At 50.1% G+C, this 25,594-nt stretch overlaps 1 protein-coding gene across 7 annotated transcripts in view; it reads right to left on the bottom strand.

The window, feature by feature from the left end:
• Positions 1-25,594, bottom strand: part of LOC125632890 (uncharacterized) — a 79,023-nt gene that overhangs the window by 16,909 nt on the left and 36,520 nt on the right. For 5 of the 7 annotated variants that reach the window (XR_007355442.2, XM_048841763.2, XM_048841764.2 and 2 more), the window contains 11 exons: positions 25,363-25,461; positions 23,629-23,829; positions 20,143-20,244; positions 19,952-20,050; positions 17,967-18,095; positions 16,747-16,875; positions 15,907-16,023; positions 14,604-14,702; positions 8,644-8,844; positions 6,498-6,596; positions 350-556 (listed from right to left, as the gene is read on the bottom strand). Coding sequence is in view for 6 of the 7 variants with exons in the window: in XM_048841763.2 (XP_048697720.2) it covers positions 350-556; positions 6,498-6,596; positions 8,644-8,844; positions 14,604-14,702; positions 15,907-16,023; positions 16,747-16,875; positions 17,967-18,095; positions 19,952-20,050; positions 20,143-20,244; positions 23,629-23,829; positions 25,363-25,461 (1,482 nt within the window). In the remaining variant the exon portion in view is untranslated. The remainder of the gene's footprint in view (positions 1-349; positions 557-6,497; positions 6,597-8,643; positions 8,845-14,603; positions 14,703-15,906; positions 16,024-16,746; positions 16,876-17,966; positions 18,096-19,951; positions 20,051-20,142; positions 20,245-23,628; positions 23,830-25,362; positions 25,462-25,594) is intronic. The other 2 variants (XM_048841766.2, XM_048841767.2) reach the window with 2 other exon arrangements.

Below are 25,594 nucleotides of genomic sequence, written 5' to 3'. Positions count from 1 at the left end.
ATAACTGTGATACAATCTTAGCCTTAAGCATGCGTAATTGGGGCACTGAGAATGATCCTCTGGGTCCCAGCTGGGCACTGCTTGAGGTCTCATACACAGAGGAGAGAGGAGGTGTAATCCTCTCTCTCTATACAGGTCCAGCACCAGCTTCACAATCACCCCACAGACCGCCCGTGGAGAGTTCTCCCTTTTCCACTCTCACTCCTGCATTAACATTTAACTCCCAGCATCCTAATCCCTCAGGGATACCAGAACAGGCATAGATCTAGACTCTCGGGTCAGCTCTGTGTGTGTGACACTGCCCAGCTGGACAGGACCATAGCAAGGGGACACCGCCGCAGGGACTCACCTTGTTGCGTGCCGTGGTTGCCCCCACCTTGTTGAACTTCAGCAGCTCCTTGATCACAGCGACACTGCCTTTGGAGGCAGCTATGTGGGCACAGGTCGAACCTTCCACGTTGGCAGAGGTCACCAGTTCCGGCTTGTGCTTCAGAAAGAACTGAACCACCTCCGAATGGTCATTTTCAGCGGCCAGGTGCAATGGTGTCTGTCCTTGCTGAGGGGAAAACAGAGCCAGGCTTCGTGAGACCCCAGCCTGTCAGCGAACTGCTTCAGGGCTTAGTTGTGTCTCGATTCCTTTGGGGTGGGCCTGGTCAGAGGTTAGAGGCCAGGGCGAAAGGGGGGACATTTTTCAAATTCACAAGTTCAGATCTGAAGGGCAAAAATTTCCCCAAATTAAAGGCTTCTCTAAGAAAGACTGGAAATTCAGCCCTGGGCCACCTGGACTGTACCTAAAGGGTCATGTTTTTTCGGGGGTAGAGCTGCCATTTTTTGGTCAGGCAGCTGGAGACTGAAAACAAAATCAATCACACAGCTGTGAGGGTTGATTGGAAAAGCATTTTCACCTGTCAAGACTCTTGTCCAAGATCCTGTGTACCTGCTGCATCATCTGATGGCAGCATTCATTCAGCAGCCAAAGCAGGGCATGGGGCTGTGGGGCACAAAGTCCCTTCTCTGCTTTTGGCATTAGCAAAATCAAAAACATGAGGGGAATTTTACCTGTGTTCTCTGGCTCCTGACACTGCTCCCTAAGATACCTGTGAACCTGCAGCCAGGGCCAGATTAAACTTTTGTGGGCCCAGCGCCGAACATATTTGTGGGCCCCCACGGGGGCAGTGGGGCACAGCGCAGGGGGATGGGGGAGTTGGTCCCCGGAGCGAGGGACCGGCCAGGGGCAATGGGGCATGGTGCGCCGGGGGTGGCCCTGCTCCGCCCAGAGCGAGGGGACTGTTTACAAACCGGCAAACGCCAGACGCACACTGGTCCACCCAGCCCTGCGCTGCCAGTGTGCCCCTTCCCCTCAGGGGCAGGCCCACGCTGAAGCACACCACCCCTTTGTACAGTGCCCCCCTTTTATGCCCAGCGCCCCCTTGCCCAGAGACCTCTCCTACAGATCCCTATGTCCAGCGCTGCCCTGGACTCGCTATCCCCAGTGCACCCCCCCCAGAGACCTGCATACTGGCCTCCCACCACAACTACACAGCTCCCTGCACACCACACTGCCTGACCAGCGCCCCCCCACAGACCTCCCCCCCTCACTGCCAAGCACCCTCCTTACAGTCCCACCATCACTGTCGCACACCACTCCATATTCCTGAGGGAATTGTGCCTCAAAAATTTTGAAATTCTGTGCACAATATATTAAACATTGGCGAATGGGAGCTGTGGAGGCCATGCCTGCAGGCGAGAGCAGTGCATAGAGCCTCCTGGCCCCTCTGCCTAGGAGCCGGACCTGCTGGCTGCTTCCAGGGCACAGTGCGGAGCCAGGACAGGCAGGGAACCTTCCTTAGCGCCCTGCCCCAGCCCACTGAAAGTGAGTGAGGGTGGGGGAGAGTGAGCCACCAAGGGAGGGGGAATGTAATGAGTGGGGGGCAGGGCCTCGGAGAAGGGGCATGGCAGGGGGGCGTGGTCTTGGGGAAGGGGCAGGGCTAGGGTGTTTGGTTTTGTGTGATTAAAAAGTTGGCAACCCTACTCAGAAGCAGCGCAATCGGCCAGGCCAGAGCAGGAGCGGGGCCTGCGTGCCAGGCTCCCGCAGGACCCACCTGCCTCCCTGGAGGGGTCCAGCCAAGCCCCCTGCACTTTCCCCCCCACACCTGTCCAAGACTGGCCCGGCCCCTGTGGTGGTGGTGGGCGGCCCACAGGTGGCTCGGCCGGGGTGTTGTGCGGGGCCCCACAGGTGGCAGGAATCAGAGACTGCCCAGAGCTGGAGCTGTGCTGGGGAATGGGGCAGACCCCTGGTGGCCCCAGAGAGTCTGCCCAGCCAAGCCCCTGGCCACAGGGGCAGGGTTCAGGCAGCAGGGAGGGGGTGAAGAGGAGAGAGCGAGCAGTGGGTGGGGCCTTGGGGCAGAGCGCAGGTAGTGCAGGGAGGGGAGGCAGGGCCACCGTCCGGACACCTGGGCCCTTTCTGAGTGTGGGCCTGGTGCCATGGAGCCAGAGGCACTATGGTAAACCCGGTACTGCCTGCAGCATAGAACTATGGTACCATAGAAGCTGCCTGGCCTGACTCCCCTGTGGGCCATCTCTAGGCTGCTAGCCGACAGCAGGACTTGCTGGTGAAGGCGGGCTAGGGGCAGGGGTTTAGAAAGCAGCTAAAACACCGGCCGCTCAGTGAGAGACACGGGTGGCCTTGTGTGCGCATGAAGGCGGAGAAGGAAGCCTGCACGGCCGTGACAGTACCTGTATGAGTTTCTGCAATCAGTGCATCTTCACTAGACAGGCTACGCTCCAGCCTTTGCTAATTACCAAGCAGGACGGTGGCTAACAGTGCTAATGAGCCTTGCCAGGGCATCTATTCCCAACCTTGCATGGCATCCTACCTGACGTTCCTGGAGATGGGCTGGGTTCTGCATAGCCCAGGACATTGGGTGAGTTTGGAGCTAGATTTTAATGGGAATAACTGGGTCGGCCAGCGCTTAAAGAGGTCTGAAGAAAGCGTGTGTGTGTGCGGGGGGGGGGGGGGGGGAGGATGTCAAGATTTGGGAGCAGCAACTTTGGTAAAACAGTGCCTAATGTGCACCCTTCCGTGTTCCAGGTCGACTTAAATATATATCGTTTGCTGGTTCTGTGACCCCTTGTGACCTCCCCTCCCCCTGACTTTAAGCAAGGGGGCTGCTGCTTCTTTAAAATGGGGTGTCCGCCTCCTCCAACTTCGCGCCAACACACAGTGACGGGGCTCAGCACGGCAATGTCATGGTGCACAGTGGTGCTGCGCTCAGTGGACTGAGGGGTTTCCTTTGGTTGCGAATGCTGGGGCTAGGATATTGGTCGTGTAAGCACTCGTCAGGGCACGTCAGGGTTTGGTGCATCTGCGCCCTGTCCCTTTAAGGACTGAAGGTCTGCTGAGAAGGTCAAAGGGGCCCACCTAGATGACAGCAGGAGAGTTTTTGGTGTGCTCCAGGAGGACTCAGCAGCACTGGGGATTCGTCGAAGTGTGCGTGTTTGTTTTTTGATACTAAATTTAATAAAACTCCAGTTTTAAAACGGTCCCGGATCTGGGAGGGTAACAGCTGCAGACTGTTTTTATGGGAGGCAGGAAGCAGCTCTGAGTGGGGCCCTGAGAGGAAGTGGAGGTAGAGTTTCTTGGGCACAGAGCTTGCTGGAGAGACAGGCTGGGGGATTTCAGAGCAAGGAAACTGCCTGCTGTTTGTTTCCACTGCATGCAGAGAAACGGGACGTTGGTGGATGTTCCGTTTACATGAACCTGATTATTTCTCATCCTAACAGCAGCAGTCAGGTAAGGCCCTGAATTCTGGCTAACTGCTTGGGCCAAAGGGGCAACGCATGTAATATCAATGCATCACGAGGCTGTGCTGCGAAGCTCAGTATCAGTGCAGGCCCCTCTAAGTGTCCTGCAAGCTGGGCTGCTGTTGGATAATCTCTTATATTTCTTACACACAGACTCCCAGGGTACTTCACAGTGGGGGCCCTCAGGATCTCAGGACTAGCAGCGGATCAGCAGTTACCATTCCTATATGATTAGCGCTGACTGGCCTTTTTTTGAGGGTCTCCGCAGAGGCTTCCCGGACAAAATGGGCCATGGAGAGCAATGTAACCTCTCCCCAATGGAGGAAGTTCCTCCAGGTTACAGTCAAGGCACAGTGGCATGGGGCAGTGTGCATGCTGGCTGACCCTGCTGTACCAGTTCTGCATCAATACGCAGGAGTTGAGTCTCCAGGTCTCTCCAGCCAGCCTCTTTCGATAACAGTCTCCAAATTCTGGCCAGAATTCCTCCAGCAGGAGAGAGGTCTCAGCTGGCAGAACCAGTTCCACTCCAGTATCACCCGCCCCTGCCAGCTAAGAGGTTATGCTGAGGAACAAAGTGGGCATGTCAGGTGAGGGCAGGGCAGAGCACTATGCCATTCCCCCATCCTCAGCTAGCAGGTGATCCCTTAAGAACTTTGTGCCATTGGTGTAAGCCCATGCAGCCCCCAGTCTGCTCTAATTCATGCCAGGGCAGGCACAGACCAGGCCATTGAATCAGAGAACTGGAATCAGCTCCCAAAAATTCCCCCAATTTCCCTATGCCAAGAAGATCTCTGTGAAGGACAAAACAATCTCTTTTTAAAAGATAAAGTAACAATTGAACATGCTCTTAAGCTAAGGCGCTATTAACAACAGCAGTTTATACCGATCGGTGGCCTTTGTCTTTTACGTTTTATTTTTCCCTCTTGTTTTCCACATGGTCCCCCTGGTCGTTCCTGCTCCCCAAGAGGTAAAAGAGCTCCTCCAGCATGCTCCTGATTGTTATTTTTAGCGGAGGAACTGATAGCGAGAATGACAAGAATCAGCAATGGAAAGAGGCCAGCAAGTGAAGTATCCGGTCGTAAAAGCCAGCACAGAATGTTTGCAATAAAATATCTGTATGTAGGGGGAAAAGCAGCATGGGACACAAAGCAGAGCAGTGAGCGATGAAAAGTGACATCTGGCGTGGGGAGGTGTAAGCACTCCCCCCAGTTCAACAACAAGCCGTGGCATTTCTAGCTCATCTTCCACTGAAGGAGTTCACACACTCCAATGAATTAAGCCCCATAGGAGCCCTTTGAATGATCCCTGACCCCAGTTTACAGATGATCCCTGACCCCAGTTTATGGAGGAGATAATATGATGGGATAACATGATTTTGGCAATTAATTGATCTTTAACTATTCATGGTAAATAGGCCCAATGGCCTGTGATGGGATGTTAGATGGGGTGGGATCTGAGTTACTACAGAGAATTCTTTCCTGGGTATCTGGCTGGTGAATCTTGCTCACATGCTCAGGGTTTAGCTGATCACCATATTTGGGGTCGGGAAGGAATTTTCCTCCAGGGCAGATTGGAAGAGGCCCTGGAGGTTTTTCGCCTTCTTCTGTAGCATGGGGCACGGGTCACTTGCTGGAGGATTCTCTGCTCCTTGAAGTCTTTAAATCATGATTTGAGGACTTCAGTAGCTCAGACATATGTGAGAGGTTTATCGCAGGAGTGGGTGGGTGAGATTCTGTGGCCTGCATTGTGCAGGAGGTTGGACTAGATGATCATAATGGTCCCTTCTGAACTTAATGTCTATGAAAACTGAGGCACAGAGCAGTCAAGTGACTTGCCCAAGGTCACAAAGCGAGTCAGTGGCAGAAACAACTCCACTCTCCCCCAGAGGAGTCAGAAGGTGGCTCTTGTGGCAGAGTGGTTCACGTGGTACTTCTGCCATCTGACAGGGACCAGTTGCAAGCAGCTGATCAAATTCAATTCAGCAATAGATTAGAAACAGAGCAGGGTTCCTGAAAGTTACAACCCATGGGATGCCCTGCCCTTTATACACCTACGGAGAGCTAGCTGGATGGCAGTATGCAGTGCCCAGTGGTGAGGCTTCCTTTGGGGAGGAAGGACAATCTAATGACTACGGCACAGAGTGGAGATTCAGGAGACATGGGCTATAATCCCAATCCTTAGACAACTTTCATCTCATTGCTTCCAAATGGGGATAATACCACCTCAACTCAATGCCTGTAAATCCTTGGAAGGCACAAGCTATAGGAGAGTAAAGTGTAATGATCTGGGGGAGTTAAAAGATTTCTAGGCCCAGGGGCTAGGAGCTTTGGAGCTGGTGTTCTGCTGACGGATTAGCAGTAACTGGTGAAGGGGCATCAAGCACCCAGCCACCATGGCATGGGTTCCCCCTACCTTAATGGCATCAGCAAAGGAAAACAGTAATCAAACAGGGATGGGGAGAGAAGGCTTGTGGGTAATGATGAGACACTGGGTCCTATCCAGACAGAAAGAGCCTGAGGAGCTCAAGGAGAAAGGAAACTATTTTGTCTTTGGCGGCAGCAGCTGCAGGATGTTTTGCTCCGAGATATGTGCTTGTTTCAACAGAGCTCGTGAATCACGATTCCCGGTGCAGGCTGCAGTGCCTCGCTGCGGGGCCAGGACAGCGCGCTGGCATCCACGCATGAGAGACTTACCATGTCGGTGGCATTGACGTCCGCGCTCATGCTCAGCAGGCTGGTGCACACGTCCAGCTGGCCGGTCAGCGCAGCGAGGTGCAGAGGGGTTCGCTTGGTCTGCCCCAGAAGAAAAGCCAAACACACTTCAGCATGTGGTGCTGTCCCGCTGGCTTCCCCCAAGGAGGCAACACAAGACCAGGAAAGAGGGCAGGCCTGTAGGTATCCGAGTGCATGTGGACGCCTACTCTGGGGCAGAGACTGCTTTTGGCCTTTTAAGGCCTACAAGGTGTGTCTTCACTAGTGAAAGAGGTGTTTTCGTACCACGTGTTAACTGACACGCGGTAAGGTCCTACTGAAGGCAAGGCAGTTTGTAGCTTCCACCCATTAGCAAACTGAGGTGAAGGCTCTGGAGGAGCCTAGGGTTTGTACCTCAACCAGCTAACACATGTGAAAGCTACACACTGCCTTGTCTCCACTAGGATTTACCTTGTGTCCGTTACCTCGTGTTGCCTAACAATACACCTCTTTCCCCAGTGAAGACGAGGTCTAGGATTTAATGGAGGGATGTTAGCACGTGCTAACGAACACCTTTGAAGAACCTGGTGTATTCAAGGCCCCCTGCCTTTAACATGTGCTAACTCAGTCAGATTCAAGCCAGGGCCGACCTTATGGGTGGGTGACATGGGCGACCGCCTGCGGCTCTGTGGTCAGGGGGGTGTCATGGTCAAGAGGCAAGGAGCAGGGTAGGCCTGGGGTGCGAGGCTGCAGAAGGGAGCTTGGGGCAAAGGTGGGAGAGGCAGCAGGACCCGGGGGCATTGGGACCAGGGGGGCTGGGGGGCTGGGTGGAGAGCCTAGGGAAGCAGTGGGGGCAATGTGTACTGTGGGCCCACCCTTGATACATCCCTCTGGCTCCCAGACCTGCCTCTTGCACACCTCCTACAGCAGGGTCCTCCTCGGAAGGCACCCTTACAACCATCTTCCACGGTGCCTGTACCAGGGGACTGCTCCCCCAGCCAGATAAGGGACTTTACCATGTATGAACTTCACACCATGTATCAGCCCTGAATAAACAGCACAGTGCTGTGGTAGAAAGGACACAGTTGGAGGTTAAGTGAAGGGTGGGATGGGGTCAGAAACCACATCTTCGCAGACTTAATTTTGGTAGCTGCGGGGAGCCTTGACGGAGGTTCACATTATTGCAGTTCTAAACTTATCCCAAGCACTCCAGTGATTGTCCTTTGGAAGGAAGCAGGCTTGGCTGGTGGTATGATCAAGGCCCTTTTTGCCGTTTTTACATAGCTCTGTGCCTCCTCACCTCTGGGCCTGGAGCCATTTATTTACTAGCTGAAAACTTGAACAAATATTCTTAATGAGATGTAAGCTCTGATTGAAGTAGGGTCGGCAAAGGGCACAAGGAGAGAATTTGGGCTGTTAGTATCTAAATGAACCCCTCTGAGGATAGCTTTTACTGGAATCCCTCAGAGGCTCACAAGTGGGTTTATTTTTGTCCTTACAACGTAAGTCTTACAGAAGGGTTTCATGTCCATCCATGCATCTTTTGTACCCAAAACCTGTTTGGGTCAGACTGAGAATGTCTGTTTCTGAATCAGCATTAGCAGCCCTTTGGGTTTCTACTGCTTCAGAATTTGTCTTTTTCTTTTAAAAGTGCCCTGACATCTGGCAGTTTTTTGTCTGGGTTCAGCCAGTCACAGAGTTTGGACCTAGAAAGCTGGTCCCTTATGACTTTCTTTGCCACTATTTTTATTTATTAATAGTATAGTATGGTGACACCTAGAGGCCTCCATCAAAGATCGGTGTCCCATTGTGCTAGGCGCTGTACGCACATATCAAAGAGATGCTCCATGCCCCAAAGAGTTTAACAGTCTATGCATGTGGCATGACACAACAGGGAATAAACCACATAAAGGAGCAGAGAACAGGGTGAACAGCAAGTCAGTAACGGTTAGCATAAGTAGCTACAATCTAATATAACCTAATCTGATACAGCCTAAACCCTGTCTGCATACTGGTCCGACCCCTCTGACTCTGAAGGCTGCTCACTGTGCGACATTTCAATCGGCAATTGCCTCCACTCAGCAAGCCACCTTAGTAGCCAAGCTCCTACCCATGTGCAGGTTGGCTGCGCCTATAAGCCACTCCTTACCAGGGTCATAGCATCAATGCTGGCCAGGTGAGTCTCCACGAGGAGCTTGACTAAATGGTTGTAGCCGTTCTGAGCGCTGAGGTGAAGAGGTGTCAGGCCCAGCTTGGTCTTGGCATTGACGAAGGCCTTGTGCCACAGCAGGACGTCTGCAATCTGGTCATGGCCGTTCTCTGCGGCCAGGTGCAAAGCTGCTTTCCCGTGCTGCAAACAAAGCCACAAAGCTAGCTGCTGTGGTTACACAGGGAACCAGAAAATCAGAGAGATGGGCCACTGGAACCATGGATTTTAATAACCTCCCATTCACAGGACCTTCCTGTGTGCGCCAAACACTTTATATACTCTGCCATGAAACCATTGCTGCGTGACCATTTTTGGCCATAGTCAAAGCAGTCAAGCAAGTGTTGTGTGTGTCTGTGTAAAGGCATGAATGATAAGAAGAATAGTCCAGTGGTTAGGGTGATAGACCAGTACGCAGGAGGCCTTGGTTCAAGACCCTGCTCCACTAATAACTTCCTGTGTGATATTAGGCAAATTGCTTACCCTCTCTGGATAAGTCTACACAGCAATGAGTCTCAGAGCCTGGGTCAGTGGATTTGGGCTCATGCTGTGGAGCTAAATATAGCAGTGCAGAGCTTTGAGCTCAGGCTGACACCTGGGGAGGGTCTCAAAGCCTGGGCCTGAACATCTCCGTTGCTATTTTTAGCCTGAGAGTGAGCCAGTTGATCCAGACTGAGTCTTGCTCCCATGGGTTTGTTTTGCAGTGTAGACATACCCTTTGCATCTCAGTTCCCCACCTGTAAAATGGGGATAATAGCAGTGCCCTACTTCAGAGGGGGTTGTGATGTGCTCAGATATGAGTGTGATGGGAACCACATACGTATCTAAGGCCTAGTCTACGCTGGGGGCGGGGGAATCGATCTAAGTTGACGTACTTAGATCTACTTACCGTGGTGTCTTCACTGCAGTAAGTCGATGGCTGACGCTCTCCCGTTGACTCCGCCTGCGCCTCGCGCACTGGTGGAGTACCGGAGTTGATGGGAGAGTGCTCGGCAGTCGATTTATCGTGTCTAGACTAGACGCGATAAATTGACCCCCGCTGGATCGATCGCTGCCCGTCGATCCAGCGGCTAACGTAGACAAGCCCTTAGATAGATACTGCCCTCCAATGGCTGGACCCCAGAGAGCACATAGAACTTACTACCAATAGCAGCCAAAGGAACTTTCTTTTAGATCAAATGCTAGAGGCCTGTGCTTCTGGAGCTTCAGGATATGGGTTCTAGTCCCCGCTATCCAGGGGTGGGAGTTTGTGTGGTCACTGTGTGGTGTCTGCAGCACATGAAATTATTGTAGTAACTTTACTGCACCAAGAAAGTTTTAATAGCCTCTCTGGCCAGAACAGCATGAAGCCAAATATGCAACAGAGATTTGCCTGCAGAGTAACAATCCCTATATATTGTGGCAAAGTTCCTCCTCTACCTTGGTGGGTCCTGCGCTTATCGGCGGACTTTGCTCTCCTCAGAGATTCACAGTAGCCCTCAGTTTGGCCACTTTCATGGCTGAGATCTGCCGTTCACTCAGCTAACCTCATCACTGGTCAGCATGGGGAAAAGGAAGGAGAACAATTACCAGTGTCTCTGCTGGTCCACCTAGTGGGTCGGGGGACAGGCCAGGGACCTTCCCCTCTGGTGGGACCCACAGTCCAAGTCAACTCCTCCTATATCCAATAGGGAGTTGGGGGGATGGGTGGGAACCCGGGCCCACCCTCTACTCCGGGTTCCAGCCCAGGGCCCTGGGGATCACAGCTGTCTATAGTGTTTTGTGTAACACCTGTGTGACAGCTACAATTCCCTGGGCTACTTCCCCGTGGCCTCCTCCCAACACCTGTATCCTCACCACAGGACCTTCCTCCTGATGCCAGATAGCGTTTTTACTCCTCAGTCCTCCAGCAGCATGCCCTCTCACTCTCAGCTCCTTGCATGCACCTCACTAACTGGAGTGAGAGCCTTTTTAAACCAGGTTTCCTGATTAGCCTTAATTAATTCTAGCAGCTTCCCAATTGGCTACAGGTGTCCTAATTAGCCTGCCTGCCTTAATTAGTTCTAGAAAGTTCCTGAGTGTTCTGGAATAGTCCTTGTTATTTTACCCAGGGAAAAGGGACCTGCTTAACCTGGAACTAATGTATCAACCTTCGACCACTCTTTTGTAGCCGTCTGGCCTGACCCTGTCACAATACGTACATAGTATCGTAGGTGTCCCGTGTGTTACAAACCATGTCCCTGCCCCATGTTGCTTACAAACTAACTAATCTGAAAGCACAGCTAGCTGGTAAGGGGTAGAGGAGATAGTGGCCGGGAAAGATGGCACATAGTTTTTCCAGGCGGAGCAAATCATCTATGGCATTTGCTTCACATGTTTCTTGTTCATTGCGTTTGAATAAAGTTTATTTCATGACTGGTTTGAGATTTAGATTTCTCCCCTTGGTGGGCTACTCTGGAAAGGCTTCTTGGGAGAAAGGAGTTCTAAGGCGGTGGAGGTTATGAACAAGTCAACAAGCTATGTGTATGTGACCTCAGAGATACCCCCATGCTCCTCCAGTCACTTTATGCTCGGTAAAAGGACTGGCTGGACATTAGCAAGGACAAAGAATAAAGTCTCTGCATGTGAACACTGCATAACTAACAACCAAACACAACACATGGAACCTTTAACAAGAACACCCCTGCCAGGGAGACCTTGGAAGAGACTAGCTGCAGATGTATGTGAATTACCTAGTAGTTGTGGACAATTTTTCCCGGTATGTAGAAATAATGTAGTTGGAAGACATAACATGTTGCGGAGTTATTGAGAAAATGAGGTTCATTTTTGCTCATTTCGGTATTCCAGAACAACTAGTGACAGACAACAAACCACAATTCACTGCACAGAACATAAGTCGTTCCCAATGAAATATGATTTTGATCCTATTACTGGCAGCCCACATTACTCACAGGCGAAGAAGAGGCTGAGAGAGCAGTACAGACAGCCAAGAAAATCCTATAGCAGGAAGATCCATTCCTTGCTCTTCTGACTTACAGATCAACATCAGTAGGAACTACTGGATATAGTCCAGCACAGCTCTTGGTGGGAAGACAACTCAGAACTGCTGCTCCAACTTTGGAAAAAAATCTGTCTCCAAAGTGGCAAGACATGAAGAGAGTAGCCAAATCAGATAAAAAGGCTAAAAGGAAACAGTCATGGGATAAGAGGGAAGGTCCTCTCATGGATCAGTAACTGGTTAAAAGACAGGAAACAAAAGGAGAGAGATAAATAGCTGTGTCCCCCAAGGATCTGTACTGGGACTTGTACTGTTCAATGTATTCATAAATGATCTGGAAAAAGGGGTAAACATTGAGGTGGCAAAATTTGCAGATGACAACAAAATTACTCAAAATAGTTAAGCCCAAAGCTGACTGCAAAGATTTACAAAAGGATCTCACAAAAATGGGTGACTGGGCAACAAAACAGCAGATGAAATTCAATGTTGGTAAATGCAAAATAATGCACGTTGGAAAACACAAAATCCCATTTATACCAACACAATAATGGGGTCTGAATTAGCTGTTACCACTCAAGAAAGAGACTTGGAGTCATTGTGGATCGTTCTCTGAAAACATCTCCTCAGCTTGGTGCAGCAGCAGTCAAAAAAGCTAACGAAGTTAGGTGCCATTAGGAAATGGATAGATAATAACAGAGAAAATATAATGGTGCCACTATATAAATCCATAGTATGCCCCCACATTGAATACTGCATGCAGTTCTGGTGACCCCGTCTCAAAAATATATATATTAGAATTTTAAAAAGTATAGAGAAAGGCAAGAAAAATGATGAGGGGTGTCATAAATATAAAGGGAAGGGTAAACCCCTTTGAAATCCCTCCTGGCCAGGGGAAAGCTCCTCTCACCTGTAAAGGGTTAAGAAGCTAAAGGTAACCTCGCTGGCACCTGACCAAAATGACCAATGAGGAGACAAGATACTTTCAAAAGCTGGGAGGAGGGAGAGAAACAAAGGGTCTGTGTGTCTGTCTATATTCTGTCTTGGCCGGGGATAGACCAGGAATGGAGTCTTAGAACTTTTAGTAAGTAATCTAGCTAGGTACGTGTTAGATTATGATTTCTTTAAATGGCTGAGAAAGGAACTGTGCTGAATAGAATAACTATTTCTGTCTGTGTATCTCTTTTGTAACTTAAGGTTTTGCCTAGAGGGGTTCTCTATGTTTTTGAATCTAATTACCCTGTAAGGTATCTACCATCCTGATTTTACAGGGGGGATTTCTTTATTTCTATTTACTTCTATTTTTATTAAAAGTCTTCTTGTAAGAAAACTGAATGCTTTTTCATTGTTCTCAGATCCAAGGGTTTGGGTCTGTGGTCACCTATGCAAATTGGTGAGGCTTTTTTATCCAACATTTCCCAGGAAAGGGGGGTGCAAGTGTTGGGAGGATTGTTCATTGTTCTTAAGATCCAAGGGTCTGGGTCTGTAGTCACCTAGGCAAATTGGTGAGGCTTTTTACCAAACCTTGTCCAGGAAGTGGGGTGCAAGGTTTTGGGAAGTATTTTGGGGGGAAAGACGCGTCCAAACAACTCTTCCCCAGTAACCAGTATTAGTTTGGTGGTGGTAGCGGCCAATCCAAGGACAAAGGGTGGAATATTTTGTACCTTGGGGAAGTTTTGACCTAAGCTGGTAAAGATAAGCTTAGGAGGTTTTTCATGCAGGTCCCCACATCTGTACCCTAGAGTTCAGAGTGGGGGAGGAACCTTGACAAGGGGTATGAAACAGCTTCCATAGGAGTAGAAAGACTGGGACTGTTCAACTTGGAAAAGAAACAACCAAGGGCGGATATGACCGAGGTCTATAACGTCATGACGGGTGGGGAGAAAGTGAATAAGGATGTGTCATTTATCCCTTTACGTAACACAAGAACCAGGGGTCACCCGGATGGAAATAAGTAGCAGGTTTCAAACAAAAGGAAGTATTTCTTCACACAACACACAGCCAACCTGTGGAGTTTGTTGCCAGGGGATGTTGTGAAGGCCAACAGTATAACTGGTTTCAAAAAAGAATCAGATAAGTTCATGGAGGATAGGGACCATCTATGGCTATTAGCCAAGATGATCAAGGATGCAACCCCATGCTCTGGGTGTCTCTAAGTCTCTGACTGTCAGATGCTGGGACTGGATGACAGTGGATGGATCACTCGATAATTGCCCTGTTCTGTTCATTTCCTCTCAAGCTATTGGCCACTGTTGGAAGACACGACACTGGGCTAGATGGGCCACTGGTCTGACTATTCATATGTTCTTATGTTCTAAGAGCTTGTGAACACTTTTACAACAGACATCATTCAGTTTACAGAACTGCTGGTCTAGAGCCTGGTGACTGTGTTCGTGTCACACTGGATGGAGAGAAAGGATGGACAACTCCAGCTGCCGTGAAGAAAAATAATTGAGCACCCAGATCGTATGTGCTTGAGACCAAGACTGGAGAGCTCAATGGAAACCATGAACAGCTACAGTTTTTTTCTCAGAAAGATCAATCAACAGAGCAAACTCTACACATGAAGGATGAAGAACAAGAAGACAACGACTCAAGGATTCTAGACTGACCACAGCTAGTCATTGCAACTACAGGGTTCGAGTTGTGTAGTTAGAAAGCCAGTACATTTCAGAGAAACACAACAGACTGATACTTCCCAAACTTCAGAGACAGCATGATAGTGTAAATATTGTAAGGGGTAGGAATGTACAACTTAAAGGGGGAGATGTAATAGAATGCTAAACTGTATTATACTGTGTGTAAAATACCTTATTTAAGCTCACCTCAGCCGTACCTCCTTCTCCCACAGCCCCTGCACGCACTCAGACCACCACGCCCCTCTGAGAACTCGGGTTGTGGTGACACCAAGGAGGCGCCTGTCCCCTACCTCATCGAAGACATCGACACGAGCGTGGTGCTGGAGCAGGATCTTCACTATCGCGGTGTGTCCTCGCTCTGCTGCCACCAGCAACGGGGACCAGTCATTCTAGAGAAGGGAGGGAGCGACGGGGCCTGCTTAGCTCTTTGTCCCTTCCCCGCTATTGTCACAGCCCTCGAGAGTCAACACTCTCTGAGGTTCAGAAATGCTGTTAATTCAGTGGTGGTGAAAGGTGCTGGACTAGCGGCCCCAGTGACGGAAGCTCCGTGTAGCCACAAGACGATGGCAGCACCAGTTTCCGCACACGCCTTCCTTGCCAATGCGTTCTGGAGGGACCCACCTCTGGCACTGATATGGTACCTCAGTAAATTCCCCCCTCTCTTCTGGGGTGGTTGTCAGTTAACACCTGCTGTGCCGGTGGCTCTGTGACGTGGCCACCCATCTCCTCAGAAAGGGACTGAGGCCACCAGCTCACTCCATGTCAGCCAAAGAGCCGGCAGATGGCAATGACTCCTCACCACTACCCACCCAGCCTAGGGGCAAATGACCCATCACCATCCCCCTGGGACAACTGCCCCCCCTAGACCTTTCCAAGCCAATACACCACCAGAGACTGCTTTATTTCAGTGGTTAAAGGTAAAACTGGTGAACTGGAGCACATGGCTCCTTTGCGTGAAGAGGATCTGGGATTTCTGAGTAGCCAATGTTAGGAGCTGAGTCTCACAGGGGAATGCTCCAAGGGGACTCAGGGACTGGGGTTCACCTCTTGTTAACCTGCCAGGCAAAAACAGAACTGGCATAGCCTGGAGGAGAGTGCTTGGGTGGCTGACAGGCCAGTGTTGTCAGGGAGCTTACAAGCCAGACTCCGGCATGCTGCAAGCAGGGGGTAACCAGGGGACTCAATGCTCTGGGTACCCCAAGAACCATCCCATGGAACTATAGCATAAAGAGTTGAGTCAAGGCACCATGCAGTTATCTATGGTTAGTGGGTATTGTTCTCTCTGCTGACAACTGAATATAGCCTGCCACTTGCCTAGTTGGGAAGGATTTTTCTTCAGCATCCATATCAGTTTAGCAGCATCAAGGCATGCTGGCTATTTACCATTTCCCTGGCTATTCAAAGTCAAAGGTGATGAAGGGTACAAGGTCTAGATTTTTGCACAGTTTGCTCAGTGTGGAGCAGAACTCCCTCACCTCGCTTACATTGCAATGGAACTCTCCTGAGCTAAACTTTATTCTGCTGATTGCTCCTGCTGGGGAAATGCTCCCCTCAGAGATGCAGGGGTGAGGTCCCAGCCCAGAACAGAAATACCTTGGCTTGCTTGTTAATGGACTGCTGCATTTGGCTGGTGCTAATGTGCTTAAGCATCTCCAGCAGGACGTCCGCATTGCCCACACGGGCGCAGTAATGCAGAGGGGTCTCAAGGGACTGCAACACAGAAATAACCAAAGGGACTCTGAGAAACTGCTCTCCGTGCACCCAGTTAGCCTGAACAACTTTGCCACCCACCTGGGCAAGAGTGGGGGACACCTTAAAAACAAATGTCCTGCCTGTTATGCATAGACCATGAAGGGAAGGGTTTGCTCTGGGGTCCTTAACCAAAACTCTTTCCTCTCCACTATGGTGCAACACGCTCTGCACTGGTTGTTTCTCCAGGTGATGGGCTCCACCTCAGAGGGGGCTGCGCTTTGCTGGTGTGGTGCATCTAGAATGGGGGAAGTGCTTTGGGATCCATCAAGATGCACAGAAATATCAATGTGCGTCATAAACATACAGTTTTGTTTGTAATTATTTTCTAAAGTCTGTATCCAAGTGACTGCGTATCCAAGTGACTGCGTGGGGGCTTGTTTTCAAAAGAGCTAAGCACATAAGCTGCTTTAACAAGGACAATGGCACTTTTGCCAATAACTCCCCATGTGGCCCACTGAGTAAACGACCCTTCTGCCAGGAGTCTTCAGGACAAACAGGACACAGAATAAACTCCAGCTTCATAGGTCTGGGAAAACCCATGCCCCCAACTTTGCTAACTTTGAAGTTCTGTTCAGTCTGTTGGAAGGAGCTCGGCAGACGGCCCATATGCTGATAACAAAAACAGTGATGGCATACATCCACTGAGCCTTTTTCCCCCAGGGGCCCCAGGCTCGTACGTACCACTCTCGTGGTACGGGAGATGTCGGCATCGTACTCCATGAGCATGGCAATGATCTTGGTCTCCTCCCCCTCAAAGTGAATCATGTCCTTCTTCACTGCGGCAGCCAGGTGGAGGGGTGTCTCCCCTGCCTGCGAAAGGGTACGAGCCAAAACACAACAAGCAAAACAGCACACGCACCCACCACCTCTGATTGTGCCATCACGCAGTGCTGTTCTGTAACCACCTGGGGTTAGCACAGAGCCTGGGCAAGCACAGGAAACTGCGCCCTGCAAACCAGGGAATCTGGCCAACTTCCTCCGATTCTTCCCTATTCATCTACAGCTCCCCTGCATGGAGGCTACTCTCAGTTTATCCTACCCTGTGTTCAAGGCTCTCCCATGCTCATGAGTGGTAGCCAAAAACGGCCTTTTCCCTTGCTAGGTCATTGATCTCACCATAGAGGGGCTACAACTCAGCAGGAGTTTGCCCTTCTGCCTCAAGTCTTCCAATGAACTCAGTATGAATGTGGAGATTGAACAGCAGCCCATCCGCTGTTGTAGGGTCTGATCCAAAGCCCACGGATGTCAGTGAGAGTCTTTCCATTGACTTAGGATCAGGACCATAGAGAGGAACCCAGAGCAGAGTGAGGTGGAGAGAGGGGACAAGAAAGGGTGGGAGGATTTCTGGGTAGAAAGTGGCAGTTTGGGCAGACCCAGACCCTAGAAGTGGTTTCTAGTACCACCACTGAAAAGCAGCTTTCTGTGCCACACCTTCCAGCCTTGGAAGGGACTGGACATCCCGGTGGAAGGTAGCGGTGGGAAGGGAGCCTTCAGAGGAAGTGGAGGGTCCTACAAATATAGCCATCTTACAATACCACTTGCTAATTGAGTTGATGCCCAGTGTATCGGCCTAGTCCCGTGGCCTTATCTATCATGCTGGGAGTGGGCCTGGGGTGCTTGTTGCCATTCTCACCCAGTGCCCTTCAGACAAATAGGGACTCTGCCACATAGCCCTCCTCCTCGCCATAGGAGTGGGTTACTGATCGAATGTGAGCACCTCCCGCTGTCCCCATGAGAGGGTGACAAGTTTGAGAGGTGTTTCTGTGACTTGGCTAGGAGGGGTTCATTCCCCCATGCCATGTCATCCCCCCCCCCCACACATGTACATAGCATGCTCTGTTTCACATGCCCAGACATTGGGCCCGTCTCATGTACAGGCCCCTCCCTCTCCCCCTGGTCACCTTGTTTTCCTGGTTGACGCAGGCGGAGGCCTCCGCGTGGCTCTTCTCCGTGGCCAGGTAGTTGAGGATCTCCTCCACCACGGGCAGGTGGGAGTGCTGCACGGCGATGTGTAGGGGGCACTCTCCAGCCTGCCGGCAGGAAAGGGGCATTCAGATGGGCGGCTGCCTCGCTTACAGGGCTGTCTCTGGTACTGCACACGCCATCTCCCACCACGATATAAAACAATCTCCTCCCATCTCATCCTCATTCCCTCTCTCCTCCCAGAAATGAATGACCTTGCCAGGCATGGTGGCAGCTGACCCAGCCACATGCGGAGAACCATCCCTCAAGCCTGGCTCTAAACTCCTCCCTCTTCAGCCTCCGCACTTCTAGGTCTGCAACCCGAATAAGGCTAAAGGGGGATAAACCACCCCATTCCTTTAGGCTCTCAGTTCCCTTCAGACATCCACTGACAGCGCAGAGAGTCACATGGCTCGAGTGTGTATCATAGAGGTTGTTCTGTGGATGGTGTCCTGCACGCTACAGAAGTGCCAAGGGCTCTGCCTGAAATTTAAGGTCCTTTGAGTTTCAGGATCATTGTCTATGACTCTCCCCCACCGGGCTGAGCAATCATTAGTATGAACATGGTTACTGAGTCTATACAAGGGATTTCCTATTGGCTCCACACCCAAGCGCTAAGCAGGATTGATCCCTGCTACATCAGCCTTTCTAGCTGTGAGACAGTAAAAGCAACCCGTAAAAACAAACAAACTCAAAATATTGGGCCAATGCCCCCTTTAAAAAACACACACAAAACTTTGTGATGGAAAAAGGTTTCCTGAATAGTCCCCCAAGTTCCCTTCTTTATTTTTTCCCCAGGTTTTGTCTGCCCCTCAATACTCTATGGTGACTGGACAGCGACAGAAATGATCCCGTCACAAGAGTCAAGAGAGTAAAGTTGAGCAATCGAGAGTGGGAGAGACCATTTCAAAGTCTTTTCTGGCTTGTTTTTGACAGCAGCTCTTTCTAGTCAATAGCTCATTACTAGTCTGGAGAAAGGAAGTCTTCGTTAACTATCCACCTCCCCCCACCTGTTCAGTGGCACATGCTCTGAAACGCAGAAGAGATTTTCCAGCAAAATCAAGGACCGGCAGCACCAGCACTCATATTTCTAAAGCAAAAAACAGACACTAAAAAGCAAAAGCCCAACGCTCTCAGGCTGTCTTTCTAACCAGAGAGAAGCCAAAAGGGCACAAACCCAAGGGCTACAAGCCTTTTTAGGTCGGCTTTCTCCACGAACCAGAAGGCAGTTGTGTGCATTTGGTTTTGGGGTGAATTGTAATGCTCCTGCGAACGGGGATGCTGGCAAAAGCTGAGCCTAGCAGGGCAAGCAGCACCAAGCTTCCTGCCCACCCAGCTTTGCATTTCCATCACCCAGCCCTGGGGTCTCCCCAGATCAGACACTGCTCATCGAAACAAGGCTGACCCAGCTGCGCGGAGGGGGGCTACAGAGCGGACTGGGAGACCGGCGAGCTCATTGAAACACTTAAAACCTAATTCCTGTGTGAGCCCAGCTGTCCAGAAGAGACAGGCCAATGTATTCACAGCTCACTCCATCACCTGGTTATTTTACTTGGCCTCATAACTGCTAAATAATGAGCAATCCGGGTTTGTTTGACAGATCGGTCTAACCCTTTGTGCATGTTAATGTTAAGACATATTTTAGTTCTGACATAAATCCCAATGGGATAAGACTGAGGTTGAAGAAATGATCATCACTGGCCCACCGTGGGCTGGATGGTCCCAGCTGCTGGGGGTGCGCTGGAACCAGTGCTCAGTACACACGCAGGTCCTGGCTACTCCTGACGGGGCAACGTATGGGACTTGGTGGGCCAATGGTCTGATCTGCTCTGGCAAGTCTTGTGTTCCTGGTCTTTCCCACAGAAGGTTCCTGGGACATGTGGCAGAGACCGAGTGGGTCTTGGCTGCCTTGGGAGCCACCTACCTTGGACTGTGAGGTGAGCTCCCCTCCTTCCTCGATCAGGGCCTTGATCATCCTCAGGTTGCCGTGGCGAGCTGCGATGTGCATGGCCGTCTCACCGTTCTGCAGCCAGAGCGCAGCACTGAAATGAGTGACATGCCAGCAGGATCCAGCCCCTCCCTCTTTGCCCCCAGGAACATGGCTGCGTGCTTTACCTCTTGTTCCACATTGACGTCGGCGCCGCTCTTCAGCAGCATCTCTGCCACCTTCTCCCCCTCGTGGATGCAGGCTGCGATGTGCAGAGGCGTCTCCTGGGCCTGGGGGAGACACAGAAGATTTAGAGCCCTGTGGAACAGCATCGGCTTCTCTTATTACATCCACTCAACCTGAGCCTCCTTGGTGTCTGGCACCCTGGGTCATCACTTACCCCTGTGCAAAGGGGAGCAGCATGGGGGCCTTCTGATTGGGTAGGTTTCACAACCACCTAGTACACAGGGTGCAAAGCAGGGGGGAATCAGGCCTGGTATATTTCATACACTTCTCAGAACCCATGATTGTCAATCTCAGTCTCCCCGGGACACCTGGAATCTTCTTAGCCTCCCCGAGCTCCAGTGTCCAGAATGAATAGCATGAACGCCTTCTGCCTGACAGCCAGTCCTGCCCCTGATCTAGGGCTGCCACCTTCAAACCTCATCCCATGGCACAAGGTCATTGAGCCATGGGCAGAAATTTTCTGAATTTTGATTTTGTTTTGAGAAAATGTTCACATTCCGCTCCCCCCTCATTTTTTATCCAGCTCTTGTTGTGATGATGTCACTGAAGAATTAAAGCCTCATCACCACACCATGGTAGGACCTCTCACTTCATGACATTATATCAGTTCGGAAGGTGTTTTGGTGCAGAGTTCACAGTCAATTGCAGGGCATGGGACTGCCATGTTGAAATCCAAACCAGTCCACAATAATCAGTCAACCCTTTCTTACCCTCCCCTCAAGACTAGTGGGAGAGTCATCATCAAGGTAGGAGGAGGAGCTCTCCCTTTTCCCTTCTAAAACCCCAGATCTGGTGGCTTTGGTCATATTTATATGATTTCATTTATCCAGAAGTCAAAGGTGAATGTATAAAGCTATGACACCATCTGGAACCCAACCCAGTTAGCACTTTCTTTCCAAGATAAAACCTCATAACTATTAAATAAATTGCAATTCTATTGTATCGGACAGGCTCTCAAACTACCAGGGATTTCTGTCATTGTGAGGATCAGACTGAGGTAGGTTAGCTCCATCTCCCTACCTACAAGATCCCCATGGCTACCTTGCTAGCACACCATGCTGCTAGTTTCAGCCTGCTTTTTATAGTTTGATTTCTGAGAGCTGCAGGGATTAAACCAAAGAGAATCACAACAAAACAGAGGTTAGAGCTGGGCAAAATTTTTCAAAGAAATTTTTTTTTTTAAAAGTGAAATAATGTAGATTTGGGTCAACTGAAACATTTTGCAAATTTGTGTTGAATTTGCTTAATTGTTTTGGTCGCAAAAAACAACAACGACAAAAATTTTCTGAAAAAGTTGAAATGTTTCATTGGGTTGTTTTTGAAATGAAACGTTCTAACTTTTCAATTCAGAACAACTTTCCCTTTTGAATTTTACTTCAATGGAATGTAAAGACACATTTTAAAAGGTAAAAAACTGGAAAACAAAACCAGATGGAATCATTTTTGATTTTTTGGTTTGGCCACTGAACCAAAAAATCAGTCCCAGCTCTGGCAGAGATGGCAAAGCTCTGTGTGGGCCATTGCAGGATTGCTGCCTACACCACGTGTGGACTAGATGACCCAAGAGATCCTTCCATCTCAAACTTGTAGGATTCCACATTCTTCAGTGCTTTGCAGAGGCTACTTCTAAATGTCTCCCATGTTGATTATTCCCAGTATCGTCAGAATGAGACACCCCGGGAGCACACGGAGGCCAGTGACACCCAGAAACTTCACAAGTAATTACATGGCCGTTATCAACAATTCTGTTATGCAGATAAACAATGGCACAAAACACTGAAATCCAGTGGCAGATAGACGGGGGCATAAAGTTTTTTAGCCTTATGACTGATCACTCACATCTCCTGCTGAAGAGCCCCGGAGTGCCAGTCATTATCTTTCCCATCATCATCATCATTTGTGGCTGTCCTCCTGGCAGTGCCGGTGCCACCCCTTTGGGGGCCCTAAGCAGGAATATTTTGCTCTGCCCCCAACACATACTAATAATTAACAGGGGGCCCCGTTGAGCTGCTTGGGGCCCTGAGCAATTGCTCAGTCTGTTTATGCCTAGTGCAGGCTCTGTGTCCTGGCATCTCCTCGTGTGTCTTTCCCCATCCCCATCCCCGCCAGCACACAGGCCTGACAACACCTTTTATCCTGTGTCATGCTTACACATGCTAAGGCTCATACATATGCATAAGGGTTCCATACTTATCTGTATCCACATTCCACTAATTTAGGGGTGTCCCATTTCTCAGTGGCTACCCCCTTATTGTCAGTAACATCTACATCAATGAGTTACCATAGAAACTAGAGGCTATTACAGAATTCCCCAAAATGTTAGTTTCAGGTATCCTGCTGTATTAACTGGAACATTGTGGCATATTTTCCAGTCTATTGCTGCATGGTTTCCCGAACATCGGCACTTAACACATCCTTTACTGTGATCTTACACTTTATCGGCACCAGGTTATCTTTCAGTATAGTCATGCTAACCTGTTTCAGGCCTAAGCCTTGTGTGGCTCAACTGAATATTTTACAGGCCTCTAGGCCCTGGGTCACAATACTCATGAATACGTATATTTCACCTCTATATCCCAAATATACTTACTGTCTTTTATTCTTGGCTACAAAGCCTCTGACACTTCCCTTGGGAGAATATTCCACAGCCTTTAGATCTCGCTATTAGGGGCTTTGCCATCACTGCTTGTTATAAATCCCTAACAACCTCCATCCCTCAGAAGCATTTACAGCATGGCTAGTGGCTCGTGTCCCACGGAAGTGGTGCTTAACGGATCTGCACAATGTCTTTCTATTTGTTCCAGCATCATACAAATAAAGAGGAATATTTCCAGGCCAGAGGAGCTGTCTGTACAGGTCCCATTAGCTTTATTGGGGGTACACACTGATAACTCCCTCACCCCAGCCAGCTACAATCCATCCCAGGGTGTCCCGTTTCAGAGGGGTTTCCCTGCGTGTGCTCAGGGCTCTCACACCCCAGCTGGCGAGAGACCGTGTCAGCCAGTCCCCGCGGTTCAGGCACACGGCTAGCTGTTCTTCCCTGGTGCAGAAAACGCTGCTGGCGGGTGGTGCTGTGACGCCACCTGGTGTACGTTTGCAAGAACACTACAACCGGGTTCAGAGGGAGCCTGGAGTAGCCTTCTGGTTTTTTAAAACCGATCGGGGCAAATTCGAATTGGATGCAGCAGAGCTCTGTGTCAGTGAATGAAATCCCAGCAGAGCCCACAAAGATCCTGATCACTTGGCAGTCTGTACCCCTCTGATACAGGGAGGGCATCGAAAACACAACCCGCTTGGGTGCCGGGGGGATTGGGAATAACATGGTATTGTTACAGCAGAGGAAGTAAGAAAGAAGCACTGATTATGAAAGCAGGAACTAAGGTTACACCGCCTGCAAGGAAGAGTCACACCCCAAGTTTCGCCCCTACCTTGCCTCCCTTGAGTTGGACCCGGGCCCCAAAGCCCAGAAGAGTCTGTACCACCAGCGGCTTGCAGTGCTGGGCAGCAATGTGCAGGGCCGTGTAGTTTTCTTTGGTTCGAGCGTCCACCTCTGCCCCCCTTTGCAGCAGGGCCTTCACCACGGCAGCATGACCGCGCTTGGCTGCCGCGTGCAAGCAGACCGCCCCATTCTGAAAGAGAGGCAATTGGTTCCACGGGCGCTTGGATTTTCAGCACTCACTCCCTCCACCCACTCTGACACCTTAACGTGTGCGGGGCGGATCGATTTGCCAGAGGGCTGGGGCATCACTTGTGCCGGAGGAGCTGGCCGGGCCACTCTGTGGAGCTGGGGCTGTGGCAGACTCACATCCACCGTGGATCAGGCATGAGATGGGGGACACAACACGCATGGATCAGGGGGTTACACTGGCGCTTTGTGGCTAAGAAAAGTGGAAATATAGAAAGCTAGGTGGGGAAACAATTGTGTGTGGGGGATTATGAAAGTAATTTGGGGGTAACCGTCATCGAAATTTGGATGAAAGTTTGGGTTGAAATGAGAAAGACTTCTGCCAGTTCCATAAATCAAGTCCTGGTGATACCGAAATATTGCTCCTGGCACCCTTCTTATGCATGTGAGACACCTGGCAGCCTCCAGAGCTCGTCAGAAAAAGGTATGGAAAATGTACGAAGAAGTGAACATTTTTCATTGTGTTTGAAATGTTCAGTGAAATTTTCTCCCCTCCCCAAAAATATCACTTTGTTTTGGGGGGGGGGCAGGGAGTGGACAGCTAGAGGTGAATATATTTCCCCAACATTAGTGTGTTCTATGCAAGGTTTATTGGGACTGGAAATGCAGTTTCAATAAAGCAGATGCAACTCCAGGCTAAGACGACAGCTGGGAAGAAAAGATGCAGCAGTAAAGGGCAGCAGTATGGCTAATGGAAACAGTTTAATAAACAAGTTGGACTCCTACAGCATCTTAGCACTCAGGATCTCGGTGTGTTTTGGAAACAGTGAGTCTTATACCATTCACTAGGAGAAAGGTAGAAATCCCATTTCACAGATAGGAAAACCGAGGCAGAACGTTATTAAAATGACTTATGTGATGCCACATAATTAAATCAGTGACAGCTGAGTGGAGCCCTGCCACACAGTTCACATATCTGATATATGGTGTCTGTCCCAGGCATGCTACTGTCTGGGATGGTTTATAAGATCATAAGTTGCTAGGGTGGTGGGAAATAAACCTCTCTTGTCTCAATTTTTACTTTTCCAGTAAAAAAATGAAGAGGAGAAAGTAAGCTTTTAAAAAATCTTTTGATAAATTTCAAACAACGGACATTTTTTCACAAGGTAATGTCTTTTATTGGACAGCTTCTGTTGGGGAGAGAGACCAGCTTTCAAGCCACACACAGCTCTTCTTCAGGACCTGTTGGTCCGAGGATATTCAAGAGACGAGGACCCAAAGAAGAGCTCTGTGTGGCTTGAAAGTGTGTCTCTTTGCCCAGCAGAAGTTGGTCCAGTAAAAGCTATGACCTCGCCCGCCTTGTCTCTCTAAGATCCTGGGACCGACACGCTACAACACCACTCCATCTTCTTCATGAACATTTTTGTTTTGGCTGAAAAGGCGTTTTCCGTCCCCCCGAACCCAAGTGTTGGCTGGATGTTTTGGAGCAGCTCTAGCAGCCGACATTGGCCCTGCCTGACTCTCCGTGCTGGGTTACCTTATCGGGCATGTGCAGCAGGACTCCTTTCTTCAGGAAAGCCAGAGCGGTGTCAGGGTGCCCATGCTCAGAGGCAACATGCATGAGGGTGCTACCGTCCTGCAGGGAGCAAGGATGGGCAGCAAGTAAGAATGACAAGAATCTCTGGGCTAGGCAAGAAGCTGGGCAAAGGTTCCACAGGTGGAATGGGTCAGATAAGGACCCTGCCTCCCATTCCCCTCCTAATGTCCCA

This window comes from Caretta caretta, chromosome 2, assembly GCF_965140235.1.
Source record: "Caretta caretta isolate rCarCar2 chromosome 2, rCarCar1.hap1, whole genome shotgun sequence".
Classification (NCBI taxonomy): domain Eukaryota; kingdom Metazoa; phylum Chordata; order Testudines; family Cheloniidae; genus Caretta; species Caretta caretta.
The sequence above is the reverse complement of the archived record's forward strand: the minus strand, read 5'-3'. Positions and strand labels throughout refer to the sequence as shown.